The 18,891-nt window shown below is 32.1% G+C and overlaps 1 protein-coding gene across 1 annotated transcript in view; it reads right to left on the bottom strand.

Annotated features, from left to right (window-relative positions):
- Positions 1-17,866, bottom strand: part of LOC124538665 (protein pellino) — a 68,132-nt gene extending 50,266 nt beyond the window's left edge. Inside the window, exons 1-2 of the mRNA XM_047115799.1 lie at positions 17,444-17,866; positions 2,298-2,402 (exon numbers count right to left, since the gene is read on the bottom strand). Of these exons, the coding sequence (XP_046971755.1) occupies positions 2,298-2,402; positions 17,444-17,457 (119 nt within the window). The 5' untranslated portion in view covers positions 17,458-17,866. The remainder of the gene's footprint in view (positions 1-2,297; positions 2,403-17,443) is intronic.
- Positions 17,867-18,891: the final 1,025 nt, after the last annotated feature.

Genomic DNA, 18,891 nt, shown 5'->3' with positions numbered 1-18,891 from the left:
ATTGATTACAACATCCTGTTGGTATCATATTTAAGACTAGAGTGGTCAGTCAAGCAAACAAAATGTTGGTATTAAGGTATAACAACCACCCACATAAGCCACCGCTGAGTCTAACCTTCCGTTCCTGTTGTGGGAAATGATTCGGAACTTAATCAGCTTCACTGTAAGTTAATATGAACATATGAGGTCTTCCTAGAAAGATTTTTTCTAGTTAATCCATACTAATATTATAAATGTGAAACAAACTCTGTGTGTCTGTCTGTCGCTCATTCAAAACCAAACCAATGAACCGACTTTGACGATATTATGTGTGAAGCAAATTTAAACTTCGAGAAATGACATAAGCTAATTATTTGCCGAAAGTCTAACAGCCACACCCGTTACACGAGCGAAGTCGCAGGCTACAACTAGAATTTATTAATTCAGTTTTGAGACAAATTCATACATAAAGTTTAAAGAATTGGGTGAGAATATAATATTCGGTAATATTAATGTACACACCACTTGGGATAGTTTGTGACAAAAATGCTTCAAGAACTTGTTTACAGCGATGTCATTAGAAGAAAAAGAACAAAAACATTGCCTTTGTCTATGGTCTGCCCTTGGGATTCAAGTTTACATCGCCCCCATTTCATCAAAATAAATTCAGTAGTTTAGCTGTGAAAGCGTAGCAGATACACAGAGTTTTATTCGCATTTATAAAATTAGTAGTTACAGAGTTGTTTAGGAGCGAAAAGGCAGTTTTAGATATTGCGAACATACACACTTAAGATTTATCATATTCTAATCATTTCAGTTTGTACTATATATACGAATTGCGTAACACAATAATTGTATTAGTATTAAGGACGACAAAGATTATTCGAACTTGAAGATCATTCAAGGAGTTCGAAATAAATGCAATTCACGATGCGGGAAGTCCGCAAAAGATTAAGCAATTCAAATGAATAATTACAATGAGCATCCTTCAACGAGAACTAGCTTGTTGAAACCTGAACGAGACCCTTCCAAGGAATCCTTAGATAATAATGTATTGACAAAGACAAATGGTAATACAATCCTATATAACATACGGACACTTTGTTCAACAATCTAGGATATCCTGTACATCTTGTGTAATTAAATTTATGTTAAGTATTTGTTTATTGAATACTTAAATAAATATTCGTAAGAAATAAAAAGATACCTTGACATTTGACGAATATATATCCAAGTCTATAATTTGTTAAAATCTATACATGTAATAAAATTTAAGTGTCTGTTTGTAATATTAAATTAGCCCTTTTTACTCAATACATATGTATTTATACACGGTACATATACCAAACTACCATTTTTTACAATTTTTGTTGATCTATCTGTCTGTCTGTCTGTCTATTCCGGCTAATCTTTGGAACGACTGGACCGATTTTGACCGGAATTTCACTGGCAGATAACTGATATAATGGGGAGTAACTTAGGCTACAATAATATATTTTTTTGTTACATTCAAAGGCGTACAAGGTCGCGGGCATAACTAGTTCCTAATACAATATTGTGCGTAATAATTTTTTTTAAAAACTAATTGCAAAAGATGACGGTAATTAGTGGTGGAGCTATATGCAAGCTAAACAGCAATACCTCGTATTGTTGAGTTCCAACAATGAAACACTCATTTTGTATTTATTTACTTTTGTACTTCTTTTTGACTCATAATTAACAAGCATTTATTTCGGTAGCTAAGCAGAGCTCATTGTACACGTATATCAAAACAAAACGAGGTTAAGACGGACGGACGGACGTACGACGAACCGTAAACAATTCTCGGATCTCGTCCTTCCTTAACTGTTCCCTCGCCTTATAAGTATTAAACGTGACGTTAAACACAAACATCGTACGCTGACGGATGAATACTAACGCGAACTACTGCGCATGCGCTTACACAACCTTGGTCCCGACCGCTGACATGAGATCGAAGACACTAAGATCGATATCGACGGAAAATTCAAAACATCAAATGATTTGCATGCAAAGTGTGCATGTTATAAATATGCGTACATTATACCATAAAGTTATAATTAAATAAATTATAGGGCTGTGCATATGCATAATACATTCGACATACGAGGGATATCGAGTTTTATAACAATATTTATTTCTTTGTAATATATTACTATAGTGATTCTATGCTTTTAAAACAGACAATCAATATGAACTTCTGACATTTCTATTCTCCTGGTCTGTTTAATTTGTATATTTATCTGTTAGATAGGTATGCTGTCGAAAATACTGATAGCAGATTATAAGTATGTACTCACCCGAGTATAACTAGTTCGCCATATTTGACGAGAGGTTTCGGCTTTTGTTCAGAGCCGCTCTCACCGGGTTCCTCCAGTATTGGTGAGTCCGCACTGTCCGCAGCACTGTAACAAACATTAAATTTATCTCATGAATACCACTTACGTATAAACATTTGAGTTGTCTGGAAGAGATGGCTAATAAGTCATAAGTCCGCCCACTGTACAACACTTTTAATGTACTTCTTTTGGTTTTTTTTGTTAATTCTTTTTTTGTATTTTATTAATTTTGTGTTACTTTCTTTTTTTTTTGTTTTTTGTTTGTCGTGTGCAATAAAGAATAATTCATTCATTCATAATCACTCCTTAATCAAACATTAGTGATTGAAGTTCGAACAAGTTTATCTAAAATAAATGGAAAAAGAAATTCAATAATTTTCCATAACGTATCTATCTTAATATGGTGCCGTCCAATAAGGCAGTTTCTATATTGGTGTGTTTATTTACATATAAAACTTAAACGCCTTAACCTATTTTTCGAAATGCAGAACCGTTTAGATTCTTAGAATTATGTCGAGCGGAAAATGACATATTAGACCCTAGTACGGTATTTAACGTCGTAATAAAAATTCAACCTTAGGTACTAAGGAGACATTATATTATGCATGACTGTAAAAAATATATTCTGGTGCATAGTAGGATTTACACAATGCCGGACTACTACTGAGTAGTACTATTTACTTAAGGCAATTCTGGGTCCGCTCGAGAATTCATACCCACAAACTCTGACATAAAATCCAATTATATTATTATTATAAAACAAATATGTTACATACAAAACCCGTTACTATTTCTATTATAAAATTAGTATAAAATATAAATATTCAAAGTCGTACCATTGTATTCAATCGTTTTCGATATTTATAGATTTAAGTGTAACAGTCCAACAAAAGGTAACCGAAAAGCTATATACAGGAAGTAATAACTAAAACACTTACACACTAACTACCACTTCAATTTATGTAAATATGGTTAAAGAAACAATGTTTCCTGAACATTATAGATAACGAACTAATTTATATGTAAAGAAATCTAACAAAGGCAGCTATTCAAAATCAAAAGAGACCAATAACTCAAAGCAGTACTCAGTGAAATGGTATGTTACTAATATCGGGGTAATTGTTACCGCCCACCATCTCAACGATGCCGACTTCCGCTACAAAGTAATCTTGATCCTAACTATGAATCTTTTTTTAGAACTGGTTTGAGACAACTGTGGGTCAAGTATCAAGATTAGTAAGGTAAATTATGACCCTCGCGGGGAACCGGTCTCGGACGATGCACCGTAACTTACGTAAGCCTAACTTCATGACAATAATATTATTATTTTTGTTTAGACTATTCTGGGTCATAGTGAGTTTTATTGTTTGTCCGTTAACAAATCATGTGACGTACAACTTAGGTAAAATATATATGCATTTTTAATATAAATTCTTATAGTTGCTACCAATGATGTTGTAGTAAACAGATATGTTATTAACGCGCAAAAAGTGAAGACTAGAAAACGTCCTAATTGGGACGTTTGCCTTTAGTTGTTTTACGTATTAATACATCATAATTACGTAGTAATACGTTTTGCGTAACTAAAACATCTAGTTATCCCTTTTACTTATTGTTTTTATCAAGCTATCCTTTTTACTTTTAACGAAATGTAAAAATAAACTAAAATAAACGGTCCCCGGCGCGGCACACTTTTTTCTGTTGTTTAGTATTGATATAACATATCTGTTTATTAGAATATCATTGGTTGCTACTGATATATAAAAATGTTGTCCATTGGCACACAAAGATAGAATATTTTCTTAATTTATATTATCTTAATATTACTAGCGGTTTCGCATGGATGCAATTTTTCAATAAATAATAAATATAAAGATATAAGACTTATGAGTCTCATATATTTATTTTTATTTATTGCATCCTTATAGCGATAAGGAATTATTTCGGTTTTTACCAGTGAATATTTTAATACAATAAGTCATTAGTTCGACAGATTGTCTACATACAAACAAAAATTACCTCTATATAATATTAGTATAGATTTACCATATCATAATTATATAGACAGATTTATTTTATTTGAATAACATACATTTTGGATATCTTAAGTCCAAAAGAAAACTTATTTTAAATAAAACTTTCTTAACAAAAGGCAAATTAGATAACTTTGTCTTACTACGAGTTGGCGACAAAAGATCGTGTAATTTTTGGTATACTTTTGAAGGATTGCGAATATTTCTGTTATTTCACTTCAAACATGATCATCATTATCATTACATAGTATAAAACAAAGTCGCTTACCGTGGTCTGTCCCTATGTATGCTTACATCTTTAAAATGACAAAACTGATTTTGATGCGTTTTTTTTTTAAATAGAGAGAAAGGTTTTTGTATATAATACATGAACAATATAGTAAAGAAATACTGATAATTTTAGAAGTTGATGGCGTAAATAAACCAATTCTGTAGCGTATGTAGTATGAGCATTGCACCCGTGCGTAACCGGAGTGGGTCGCTAGTTTATTTATAAGAATTATATTAATGTTTCCTACCTATCCTTCACTGTCACATAAATCTACAGAAGAGTACATACAAATCACTCACAACAAATGTATGTAATTGCGAACTGTTATCGTCGTGATCACACACAGCTTGTTAATCTTGACTCTTAACCTTTAAGTAACTTGACCCGTTGATAAAAATAAGAATTTGTAATAAGATAGTTCTATTTACAATTTATTTTGATGTAGTTATTAGTTGCCAGTTTCGCTACACTGGGTGTAAATTAAATTGTATATACTTCGTTATTTAATACATAATTAAATAAAAAAAGCTTGTTAATTATATGTTCCGATTTGAATTGTGGGCCAGCATAACTACACAGCACAAGGGACATAACATCTTAGTTCCCAAGGTTGGGGGCGCATTGGCGATGTAAGGAATAGTTAATAGTTCTGACAACGATAATGTCTATGGGACCGGCGACTGGTCGACGATCAGGTGGCGAATTTATCGATCAGCTTACCGCATAAAAATATAAAATAAAAACCCTTTTTAATTGGAACACAGTAAACTGAAGTTCTTTATATTATAGCATTTAATCGTTTTCAAAACTTAATTTATGTTCGAGTTAGCAATTAAAGATTAATTGAAACTTTTTTATGAATTTACTAACTAATTATTTTAGACCAGTTTGATTCGAAAAAAAGAAATAATTCTTAAATAATAATTATTATATACCTAGTGTTCAACCTCATATAGCTTATTCCAATCGAAGTATGAATAAAGATAACGAACCATACGTTTACGTATTTCCTTCGATTCGCTAATTGTACAACTATGTAGATATTCTAAGAACACTTATTTATTAATGTATTTTTACGACGACACTATAACGCTCAAATACTTTTGTTCGCTTTAATTTTATTTCTAAAGTTTCGATAACTGTTTCGTCGACATTCAAAACGTCATTTATAAGCAGTATCATAGATAATTCAAGCTCTCGGCCAATGATATCGCGTCAAACGTTATTTATTTGGTTTTTGTCCTCTTGCGGTTGGAATATACTATAGGTATATTTTAGTGGAAATTTTGGTGACCGCAATTTTTTTTTCTTAAATGAACCTACTTAAGTCGAGATGGCCCAGTGGTTAGAACGCGTGCATATTAACCGATGTTTGCGGGTTCAAACCCAGGCAAGCACCGCTGATTCGTGTGCTTAATTTGTCTTTATAATTCATCTCGTGCTCAGCGGTGAAGGAAAACATCGTGAGGAAACCTGCATGTGATAAATTTCATAGAAATTCTGCCACATGTGTATTCCACCAACCCGTATTGGAACAGCGTGGTGGAATATGTTCCACAACCTTCTCCTCAAAGGGAGAGGAGGCCTTTAGCCCAGCAGTGGGAATTTACAGGCTGTTGTTGTTGTTAAACCTACTTACTGAAACTTTCTTCGCAACGTAACGAGTGATTATATTGTTACGAGTTTGTTCACCTTCCCTGCAAATTGGATAGCAACAGCCTACATCTATTTACATACGCAAGAAAACATAAAACGTAGTATTCGCAAATGCAATTTGTACTCGAGTCATAAGTGACTTACTCGTAGTTTGAGTGGTTTATCGATCGTATACACGATAAGCTATCGGTATGTCTATGACTGCACTCGGTCCACAATGCAGAACTGGGTCACTCGAGCTCTAAATACATACGTTCACTTATCTACTTATCGTTTAAGTAAAGAGTGACATAAATAACTTAGGCGTTATTTCTTTAGCCGGTTGCATTATTTCAAAAGAACAAAAGAATGTCAGGGCTTGGAAATTCGATTAAAAACGAGTTCAGCGTAGGATAAAAAGCTTAGTGCAAGCGGCCATGAATCTTGGCAGAGGGTCAAGTCACTAGTCGGTTCTCTCCTTTACTCTCGTAAATTTCTGAGATCTTACCCTTCATCACTACATTATGGATAGTTGTTGAAAGAATATTAAGTTGCGAAAAAGAGGAGACTTCATTATTAGTATAAGCTGCGTATTATTGAAAACGGGATTAGTGCTTATAGCTACGGGTTCTATCTCTATTCATGACTATAGGTTTTAAGTATATCAAAATAAGTTGTTCTTATTTTAAATTAGTTACTAGTAATGACATCTATTGTTTGTTACATGATTTATTATCTGTGTGTCAATAAAGTATCAGCCTGTTTTAAAACACTGAACTGGTAGTTTCATTAATAAAGACAAATCTTCATACGGATCCATAGTATTTTTGTCGTCCGTAAGATTTGCTCTATTGCATCGTGTTAGGAACTTGTTGTATGCAACAAAACAAGATAAAACAATCTGATCATTAATATAAATATAACTTTAAAGGTCGCACAACATTTCGTCGTATATATTTATATATGCAAATATTATTTTACTTGCAAATTTATTTATAACAATTACGCAACCACCGATTCCGTGACGAACGTAATTTTCTGCGTTTACATGTCTCGGATTAATCGCTGCACTCCTTCGTTGAGTCTCGTCTTTGTCTGGTGCGATTTAATTCAGATAATTCGAAACAATTATCATGGAATCAGTTAGAACTTGACAACTTCATGTTCCGAGTTTATGAACCATTAATACAACAAGTCGAAACTAGAAAGAACGTGTAATCATACAGTTATGAGTATGATGGCTTCGAGTAGGTATACGAATATGGTACTTATGTACTTCGTTGAATACAATGTATTGATATAATTATTGCTTTATGAATTGTCATTTATCGCTTCGACAATGTCTTTATTACACTGTTAGATATGAGAGCTATCGATGAATGAACTTAGCCATCTGAACTTAGACTCTGTGATTTCCAGAAATTATTACAACATTATACCAAGAATCCGAGCGTGAATCAGCACGTCGTAAGGTCGATTTTCGTATTATAGTAATCGAAATGAGCGTATGCGTACGGTATCCGGTTTGTCGTAAAACCTACTGGTTCTTTAGTAGGAACAACGGAAGTTTACGTATCATCACACCTACACGACGGAATTCCTTTGAGTCATCAGCCATTGACATTGTTTTATAACCGACGTTTAATATAGTTGAACTAAAAAATTCAAAATAGTAACTGTATCATGACCGCGTTTAATGGTGGGAAGAATGCTAGCAGCATTTCCTCCTTGAATCGCAATTCTGATCCTCTGGGCGAAAAAGAACTAGCCTTTCTGTCCCCAATGAAGGCAAGAGTCGAGGTGTTATATTTTTAATACAGCTTTTTGCAAAAAAAAAATTTTTCAGGGATTCGATTTTTGCTCATGATTGATTAGTCTATCGTGCTCTAGATATTGTGAATTTGTATTTTAGAGAATTAGTAGGATGAATAGACTTTTTTCATGACCTTATATATTCCTCAAATTGTCCTACCTAATATTTTCAATGTGTGTGTGTGTGTTGTTTAGTATGGTTTCAGGTCTTAACTACCGAACCGATCATTATAAAATTTTGCATAAACGTTGTGGCACAGGAAAGGGCATATATTATCTAACACGTGTACTCCTCCCCTCCCTATGCAGGTGAGCGGAAACTACTAATTATATACCGTAAGGATAACTTAAAACCACTTCCAATCTAAAAATGTTGATATCATAAATAAATTTATGACCAGAACCAGTTGAAACCAGTTTCTACTATTTTGGACAAATAACATACCTACAAGTCCATGCGACGTAAATTATAAATATATTGTGAAACAGAAAATACAGGACGGAACAATGAGAGATTACATAACACTGAGAACCCTCGTTCTTGTACTTTCTCCGCTCACACAGTCACGATCTTGGGCGATTCGTCCGGGCTCACTTTCTATCTAAATCGCCAGTTCTATCCGTTTAGGGTGACCATTTATTGATATTTCTTTTGTCATTGCTGAATTTTAAACTTATGAAAAAAAAATTACTAAAAGAATATTACGTAAGTTAGGAAAGCAAAGCCACGAAACATATATGTACACCCATATTATAAATACGAAAAATGTCTGTCTGTCTGTTGCCCAAACCACTGAACCAAATTTAATGAGTTTTGGTTCTAAGCAAGCTTAAACTTTTTATGCCTAAAACTTATCGAACAACCGTTAAAAAGCGAGCTAACTAGCGGGCAACAACTAGAAAATAATAAAATAAAATAAGTTTAATAAAACACAAAGATTAAGTTCCATTTCAGAATCAACATTATCATTAAGACGCATTTCATTTATTTTAATGAAGCGCATATAATTAGTCACCGAATTGTTAATTAATTAATAGATTAAAATTAACAGTGTCACGACGTCGAGTGTCAATTAATGTCACCTGTTTTGTAGTAACGCTATCTATAACAATATTTACATATGTACACAATGATACGACAAAAGCCCAAGAGTATAGAGCAATTAGTGGTATTTAAAGAATAGATCGCGGATTCCATTCCGGGCAACCAGTAAACTCGTAAACTGAAATTCGGAGGAAAAAATAATCCCGAGAAAACTTGCATGCTAACGACGAACTTCTGACACGTGAAAGTATATATACAGACGCAGTCGAGTTGCTTGGTGGAATAAATTCCATGAAGGGTGTCCTTAACACGAGAGCCTTCGCCCGGTAGCGGGATATTGACGACGCTACTTTACCATACAATACAAATAAATTGTATAACATTAACGCGGACATTTAACTAACATAGTTTATAAATTAACGATTATTTTAGCTATTTAAAATTACCCTTATAACTATAGATTAAGATAATGATTATTAACTGATGTTTATTTTCAGTCTGGTAAAGTAACTGTTAATAAACTTTAAATTTTTTGCCTGTACAAAACAAGACAGCAACAGCTATTTATTATTTGATCGCAAAAGGTTAACGACCTCTTGGTACAATTAATTACATTACATATAATCACGCAACCCTCTACAAATATAAAGAAAATGTATACAACTGTCAATAGTTGTGTAGATATAATTTGTTACCAAGCCAAATAAACGATATTGACTGGTTTTGTATATCACGAGTAGGGTTTCATTCAACAAAGCTACTCTAATTTCTCGATTAAGTACGGACTTTCATTTCTGCTCCATTTAGAAACTGCTAAATCGATCAAATCCGTAGCGGCTGCTAAGATTGATTGTTTGCCGACACTGATTTTCTTATTCAATTAAAAAGCTACAGAGTAAAAATTGATAAAAAATATTTATAAAATCGACATCAACTTTAAAAAAAAATAGTAACCGTTTGTATAAATCCTTAATGTGTTTAAAGAACAATAAATTTAAAAATGGAATTTGACTTGTTCGCTCAGATATTTTCAATTCTTCGAAGGCAACGGTCGAATTGAGTGAGCCGACAACGTTCATTCGAATAGTCATTTTTTTATTCGAGTGCCGGAAATTAACACTGAATCAAAGCAAATACGGATACGAAACGATTAACGGACTTAAAACATACCGAGAAACACTAATTACCTTTTGTGAATTACTTTATAACCATCATTCTAAAGTATTAATCGAATTAGATTAATGGGCTAACGTAATGACAGAAAGATAAAGATTATAATCGAGAAAGTATTTAAGATTAACCTCAAATTGTATTTCATTTAATAACGATATGTGACACTTTATAAGAGGTAATACATTGTTTAAAATTAGTTTTTATGAATATATCATAAGACTTAAAATACTAGTCAATGGTAAATATTACGCAATATTATTTCCGCCTTAGAAAATGTTGAATATCATAAAAAGACAAGTTATTATTTATTGTGAAACAATCGCTGCACAATATTTTTTATGACCATATAATTTATATTAATTAAAAGATACGTTCTCAGGTTACATATAAAAAATTATCAACTTGAAAAAATTCATACACCCATATAAATCTAATGATTCCGAAAAGCAAGTCATTCCATTGATCGAAGAATAATAAAAGAATGAGTTTGCGCGGATGAAATATTTTTAAAATGTCAAGCAAAAAAAATTATAATAAAATGCATAATTTACATCGCAAACATTTAATGTATAAATTAAGAACTTAAACAGATTTTGTTATTTATTTTAATTAGTAGTATTTATAATTTATTTTAATCACGATCAATACAGTGTGGGAAGGCCAACGATCTTAAATTAAAAATCAAACAAAATAATCCAAATTATAATATGACAAAATCTACACCCACCAAACTCCATATGAATTTATATGGAAAGGATGAATGTGGTGGGGATCACACTGGGGACAACAACTGATCCACACGATCAGCAATTGGTATCATTAAAAAAAAGAACACTGAATGGAAATCTATTACAGATTATAAAATTGGAGTCTGTTTATAATATTAAAACAACCGCGTTTTACTTAATGCATATGTACACGGTACATTTACTGATTTTTTTATAATTATTTTTTGTCTGTCTGTTTGTTTGTTTCGGCTAATTTCAACAACAGCTGAACTCATTTTGAATGGACTTTCACTGGCAGATAACTGATGTAATAAGGAGTGACTTGGGTTACTTTTATTTTAGAATAATATATATAATATAAGTACAACTTATTTTTTTTTTAATAGGTATGCGTCCGGCAAGTTACACCTGCTTGTGGTCACCCTCCTAATTAGAACACAACAACACTAAGTATCGCTTTTTGGCTGAATTGATTAATGAATCATTTCCATTTTTAAAACATGAAAAATTGTAACCGGGCTTAATAATTACATTAATGAATCAAAATATGCGTCGTTTGTTTTCTATACACATGGAGATGCACAAATAAATACAAAGTTTACTTGTATCTGTTCTAGTTCTATTGACCTTATGAATACATTAACATAATAAGCTGTTTGTCGTAAAATATGCAACACATAAAACATATTCCATAACCTATTCTTTCAATTGTATGTCAGGAAAAAACAAAGCTATTCTTTCGTTGCACACAACAATGCATCGGAATTTACTTTTATATAATAACAATAACATGTGTACCTTTCAACTGTATCGTATATAAATACGTAGAGTACGACACAACTTAGATATAGCATCGGCAAAATTCGTAAAACCGATCACATCCGAATTAAGTACGCTATCCCAAATTATCAATATTTATTTCTTATGTGAATATTATCTTCTTTACACAAACGTAATAACTTATAATATCATATGACACGCCAATTTGACACGTCGATTTACACGCAATTGCTTTCTCAGGTTGAACTGACACGAGAATCTATAGGGATCTATCGCGTCGAATGGCGCGATAGGGAGCTATTTCTATTGGTTCTATAAATCGGCAGTAATTGGCTTAATTGAATTTGCCGTTGCTACATCTAAATTGTGTCGTACTATACATAATAATGCATTCTTTCTTTTTTTAATATAAATATTGGACAACATCACATACAATACTCTGACCCCAATGTAAGTAGCCAAAGCACTTGTATTATGGAAAATCAGAAGTAGACGGTACCACAAAAACCCAGATCAAAGATAACACAGAAAACTAATGAACTTTTTCTACATTGACTCGGCCGAGAATCGAACCCGGGACCTCGGAGCAGCTTACCCATGAAAACCGGCGTACACACAACTCGACCACGGCGATCGACAAATGTATTCTTTTATTAACCTTAGATGTTAAAATATAAAGTATCCAGTCAACGATATGGTAATACTGATTTAATGTCACTGTTTGTTTACCAATAAATAAATAATTTATTAAAATAAATGGATAGTTTGTTTATTTAATGAAACTTATAGTAAGTACTAACAGCGGTGCCATTCTATAAGAACTCAATTCTTATTTCACTCGTGAAAGGTCATAGGCGCTTATATTTATACGAGAATCTCTTAAATGTTATAATTATCACATATTACTTTCTGACATTTCACGATCGCGTTCGTCGGTGAGTTTCGACTTTGTTCTAACAGAATAGCTCAACGGCTGCATTATTATATTTATCAACATCTACAATCTAGTAGTCTACATGTGCAATGACTAATAGCACATCGCAATAAACAAGAATTTTAATTTCGTGAATTTAATATAACGCATCCTTTACACGCGAGCGCTGTTGCACACATTGAAACCTTGTCCTTAATACATGGCATACATAGAGAACTATTAACTATTTATTATTATTATATAAATTAACAAACTTGATTTTTTTATATGATATACGTATTAAAACAGGAAAGTATGTACTAATTAATCCTTACTTTAATGAAACATTTAGTTTTTTTTTTTTTGTATACAGATAAAGGCTTATTTAGAATATAGTATGTATTAGTAAACTTACTAAGCGTAATAAATATATAGAAGGCTAGTTTTCACCCGCGTCTTTGCTCGCATTACAATGACTGGTCGTCAAATATTACTTATAATAAGAGTAGTCTGTAGCTCCTTGAAGACATACTTGCTTCACTCAAAATTTAACCAAATTCGGTTCAGCGACTGGTGGTGATGGGACTACATACAGACAGACATAATTACCTTAGCATTTATTAGTAGTAAAAACTTAATTCATGTCGAAAAATTATAAATGACTGTTTCTTAAACGTAAAAAAATAAAAACTCATACTGCACTTTATAAATTGTTACATAGTGGGTAATTTAATTTCCTGATTTTCAACTATTTCGGCTGAACAATTGTTATGTTTCGGCTTACCCGTTATTTGTTAAACAAAATAACTGTAATCAAGTAATTAAATAAATATTATTTTTTTTCCCGTTACGAACATTCATAACTTATATGAGTTCAGTACTTACGATCCTATAACCCAAATTTGTCGTTTCACGGAAAACTCAAAGAGGTCAACCAATGCGGGGTTCAATGAACCAGAACACGCCGTCACTCGTAATTCGGTGCGTGTACGATGCATCGCAGGGTTGACCTCCTGATTAATCGACCAAGTATAGAGTCACAGGCGCTTTTATAAAATTCATGGAATAAACTTGACGATACACTCGGTCGGGTAATACACGAGGCACGTGCCCGAACACTTCGAGGGGTTCAACATATTGAATAATTTATTCGAACTCCTTTCTGTTCGAGCGTTCATTACAATTGTGATTGTTGTTTTTTTTTTCATGCAAACAGCACTGTTTTTCACAAAAAAAGGAACAAATATGTAATGCTTAAAATCTGATTATTTATTTGCTTTATTATATTACTGTCGTTACTACGCCTGAGCGAGATTAACGATGTCAAATTTTAACAAATTAAATCTAATTATAGTTACTTAGCAAAATAAATTATCTCTATGACGTAGTGTTAATAATTTATTGCCCATGTCTTAATTGTCTCGTGCACTCAGTGTTTATCGTACAAAACGTTGTATGGCACTCTTCCCGCTTCAATAAAGGGATAATAGTCGTACGGTCGAAGGAACATCTGCCGTGCAGGTGGTGTCGCGGGAGAGGCAGGTGCAGAATAACATGAAAGGGAAGTGACGTCGAACAACCTAAACAACATTCTTACATCGCGTTGTGTTCTTTGACTTTATATACTAAATATTTTTAATAAAAATTTCCTTCCGGTTCCTTTAAATACGCATTTAAACTGTCTTAATTTTAATAAAATTTAATTATAGATTGCACAACATTAGGCATGATTTTTTTCCTAGAGAAGCAGGTTAATTAACGTTTTCGTTTTTTTTTTAAAACCGGTCGTAAAAAAGGTATTTTCCGCCTAATATTGAATCACCTTTCATTATCTCCACGAGACAGGCTCGGGGGTTTTACGATTGGTCATAAAGCTCGTACCTCCAAAAAAAGGTCTATGCATGTCGTAATATTAAATCTCTTGTAGTGTTAATCTGTTTAGTTTAACAGAAACGGTTATTTTAAAACGTTTCAAAATGAAGTATTGTTTTGTTACGCTGAACAATAATTGAATTTAAATGGTAAACTGGCGACTTTAAAGGAAAAAGATTTATGAATGATTAACAATTAATACCCTAAATAATATGCATACTATATTTATTTATATACTTATATTGTAATTATAAATTTGCGACAGATTTTAAGATATCAGTTATACGTAAAAACTATAACTGCTTGTATATAATGACGGAATTAGAAATCTTATGAACAATATTGTTAGTATTACCAGTAGATTAACTTAATTGTTTTAGTATATCATAATGGTTTTAGACAAGTTTATTACGTATGAGCAATCAAAATTCCCATTATTATTTTCTTATAACGGAAATTTTGAACTTATGAGAAATCCAGGATTGAACACGTGTTTTGTTTTAGCGGGAATAATAACAATAAGCAAGCTATTTGAATAAATGATAACTCGTTTTTGTTCCACAATTGCAGAAACATTTACAAAATATCTTCAATAATCTTCAAATATAGAATGACGTTCAAGAGAGTACATTAAAAGGAAGAAAGTGGCACCGGTCACGGAGAAACTACATGGAAACTGGCTGACAAGTATGGGCATGCTACATGGAGGAATAAGGACCATGTTGTGAGGAAGGTCTTGAGCTTGGAAGTTGATGGACGTAGAGGTAAGGGACTGTTAAAGAAACGATGGGTGGATTGTGTGACAGACGATATGGCTGCAAAGAGTTACTTGTGAGATGACGTGAGGCAGAGAAGTATGGAAGAAGACATGCTGCGCCGACCCCAACTAAAATTGGGATAAGGGCAGGAGGATGATGGTGATAGGACAGAATAAATGCTACAACAATTAATCAGAAAACACTTATCACGAATGTGCATATTTCATTATATTTCGCTGTCTGACACGTCTGCACTCGGATAAAATCGTAAAAGTAAAGCATGGAAAATAAAAGCTTTGATATCAGTCTTTATGTTGATTCGAACAGCGTTTTACATATCTTCAGTTTTTGTTTACGAAACTTCGCAAACCGGCTTTGTCGCTAGACGCTCGGCAAACCCCACGTTTATGAAAGTTAAATGAGAGAGGGCTAGAGGGTCCCTCAAACGTCAACGCCCTTTGTTCATGGTAAAGGTTAAATTAAATATAGAACTTCAGTAACCCAGAAATGATATGCTCCTCGTGGTAAGTGCTCGGTAAACAATATTGTTTGTTACAATCTTTCATGTAAACAACACATTAACAATATTAGTTTCAGCCAGTTTCATTGAAAGATAAACATTAATTTTACATATTGCTAACATATATGCTTTTACAAGGTTGTACTAGAGTTACAAACATATTAACGCTAATAGGTCTACATATTACATATTGAAAATGATTTATAATAAACCCCATTGTGTACGAGTTTCTTTGTTGTGTTTTAGACTCAGTTAACATTGATAGAGTTTATTTATTCAAAATTGAGATTTAAGGATAGAAAAATCGAAAATAGAATTGTGATCCGCACATTGACAGAAAATAAAACTACGAGTAAAAATAATTACTAGGATATTAAAAAGAAAATGTGTATACTATATCGAGTAGCATTAGTGATTACACCCATCCCGTTTTATTTCAGAAAGGAAGAGACCTATTCCCAGCATTATATTTTCACCTAATCATTTGACCTAAGACAACAGGCCTATGTATATCATGTATATCATAGCTAAATATTTATAGTTATATAAATAGTTTTGTTAATTTTTTTTGCTGTAAATTCAAAAAATCTATGCCCATTATTAATTTCTAACATATTTATTCTATGTAACTTGAATTTTAGTTTGTATTGTCATTTGTCACCAAATAATGCTGCTTTTTTTTAAAATAACAATAACTACATCCATTATTCATTTGCTTAGTCAATTGTGTTTAATTGTGATAAGTGTTTTGTTTTATTTCTTTTTTTAGAAATATTTTAAAAGTATAAATATGTATATATCAAGTAAAATTTACTAATTAATTAATTTCTCTACTAATTTGTATTTACATTTCAAGATTTCAAAACTAAATACCATATTAAGTAAATTCCAGTAAGCCTCTTTTGGAAAACCATAACTAAATCTAGAGTTGATTATTTGGAGTTATTTCATAGATCTATGTCACAAAATTAAAAGTGTTTACTTAATAATAATAACTAATGAATATTGGACTAAATATTGTCAACAGACAGATAATAATTAGAAGAATTATTACCTTTGTTTACTTCCTAAGTAGGTAATTAATAATGGACATAACATAAATAAAATATTTTAATGGTTTCAACAAAATTTGTTTTTTTTTAATTGAATTATAAACAAGTACATTTAATAACAACATAATATAGAAATGAGGTTATCATCAATCGATAAAATCGACACATTGTAAACAAAATCATATCTGTCCAAACATTTGACATTTATTATTAAATAAACCTGTCGATTTCGATAAAGTCTTAAAAGTTATCCTCTAACTATTATTCTTTTAATGGTACAATGTAAACAAACAAGGCTTAGAATGTGTTATATATATATAATAACTTTGTATCTAGCAAATTCACTGTGTACAAATGCGACGCTAATATATAATTTTTATTACGAAGTTCTCATCAGATTTAATTGTGATGTAAATGATAGTTTTAATAAAAATATTGAAAATACCCATCGAACAAAGTGAATAAACTAGCAAACATATTGTTTTTTATGGAAAGACCACGTTGTAACGACTTACCGTTTTACGACCATGATAGAATCCGTCTGCTCGTTTGTGGACCCTATGATTCGAATTATGTTTTACAAACGACACTAGCAATATCGGAAACACCATGAATTATATAAAAACACCATCAATTCGATTTAATCAATTCACACATCGCTAAAAAGCGATAAATACACCACTCTTCATTATTCCACCGACCCTGTAAATCACGCACTTCACTTTTAAGGACATGAATTATTGTAATAATTGTTGCGTCTTTGTTTTTATCACTATTGCTTTGTTTAAAAATCGGGAAAATACTGTTATTAAACAGGTTGAACAGTATTTTAGTATGTTAGAAATCTTATACCCGTAAACACAAACTAAAATGCAATTGTGTTGTAGAACAGAATGAAGCTAACTTCACGTAATACATTTCCACTGCTGTTAAGTTCGTAACTTCATGTGCACCAACATTAGAAAAGTAAATTGTAAAATTTACGCACTGTGGAAACATTAGTCCACTGAAATTTCTAGTAGCAATTTTTATACTCTGTAATTTCTGTGATTTGATTATTATGAGCTCTAATAAATTCAGCGATAATAATAAAATGTGTTTGTATATTTTTAAATATTATAAAATATCACATAATTTTTATGAAAGTCACAGTGTAAAATTGGAATTACCTATTAGATATCAAACTTCAATATTATGTAAATAATTAGTTTGTCTGTTTGGTCTATTTTTAGTTAATTTTAAATTCAGGCATGCACTTTAATCGATAGCATGAATAATTTGTAACAAATAAACGAAACGAAATAATGAATCAAACCAAGCGATATTTTTATTAATACTCTCAGTGTTGACACAAAATTCTGCTCGCAAACTGTACGATAAATTCAAAATAAAAGGCCGTCAAAAAAGTAGTAGAATAGTAGTTTTTGTTCGGCTCGTAAGGGTTGTTACGGAGCCCCGTAAGAATAACCGGAAAAAAACACAAAAATGTAAAATAAAACAATTGTTAACAAAAACAAATAAACTTTTCTGCACTGGGAATTCAGTCTATTGGAACATATTTTTCTTTGATTCACACTTTGATTTTGTGAATAAAATTTGATTATTATGTTATTTTTAGTAAAATTAATAACTTTTTTTTTATGTTATAGGTTGGCCGGGCGAGCATTTGGGCCACCTGATGGTAAGTGGTCACCATCACCCATAGACAATGACGCTGTAAGAAATGTTAACTATTGCATCGTCAATGTGCAACCTTGGGAACTAAGATGTTATGTCCCTTGTGCCTGTAGTTACACTGGCTCACTCACCCTTCAAACCGGAACACAACAATACTGAGTACTGCTATTTGGCGGTAGAATAACTGATGAGTGGGTGGTACCTACCCAGACGAGCTTGCACAAAGCCCTACCACCCAGTAAAACTTATAGTGTATATAAAAAAATATGTTTTGTGAGTATATGTG

The sequence above is a fragment of the Vanessa cardui genome, chromosome 20 (assembly GCF_905220365.1).
Source record: "Vanessa cardui chromosome 20, ilVanCard2.1, whole genome shotgun sequence".
NCBI classification, from domain to species: domain Eukaryota; kingdom Metazoa; phylum Arthropoda; class Insecta; order Lepidoptera; family Nymphalidae; genus Vanessa; species Vanessa cardui.
The sequence above is the reverse complement of the archived record's forward strand: the minus strand, read 5'-3'. Positions and strand labels throughout refer to the sequence as shown.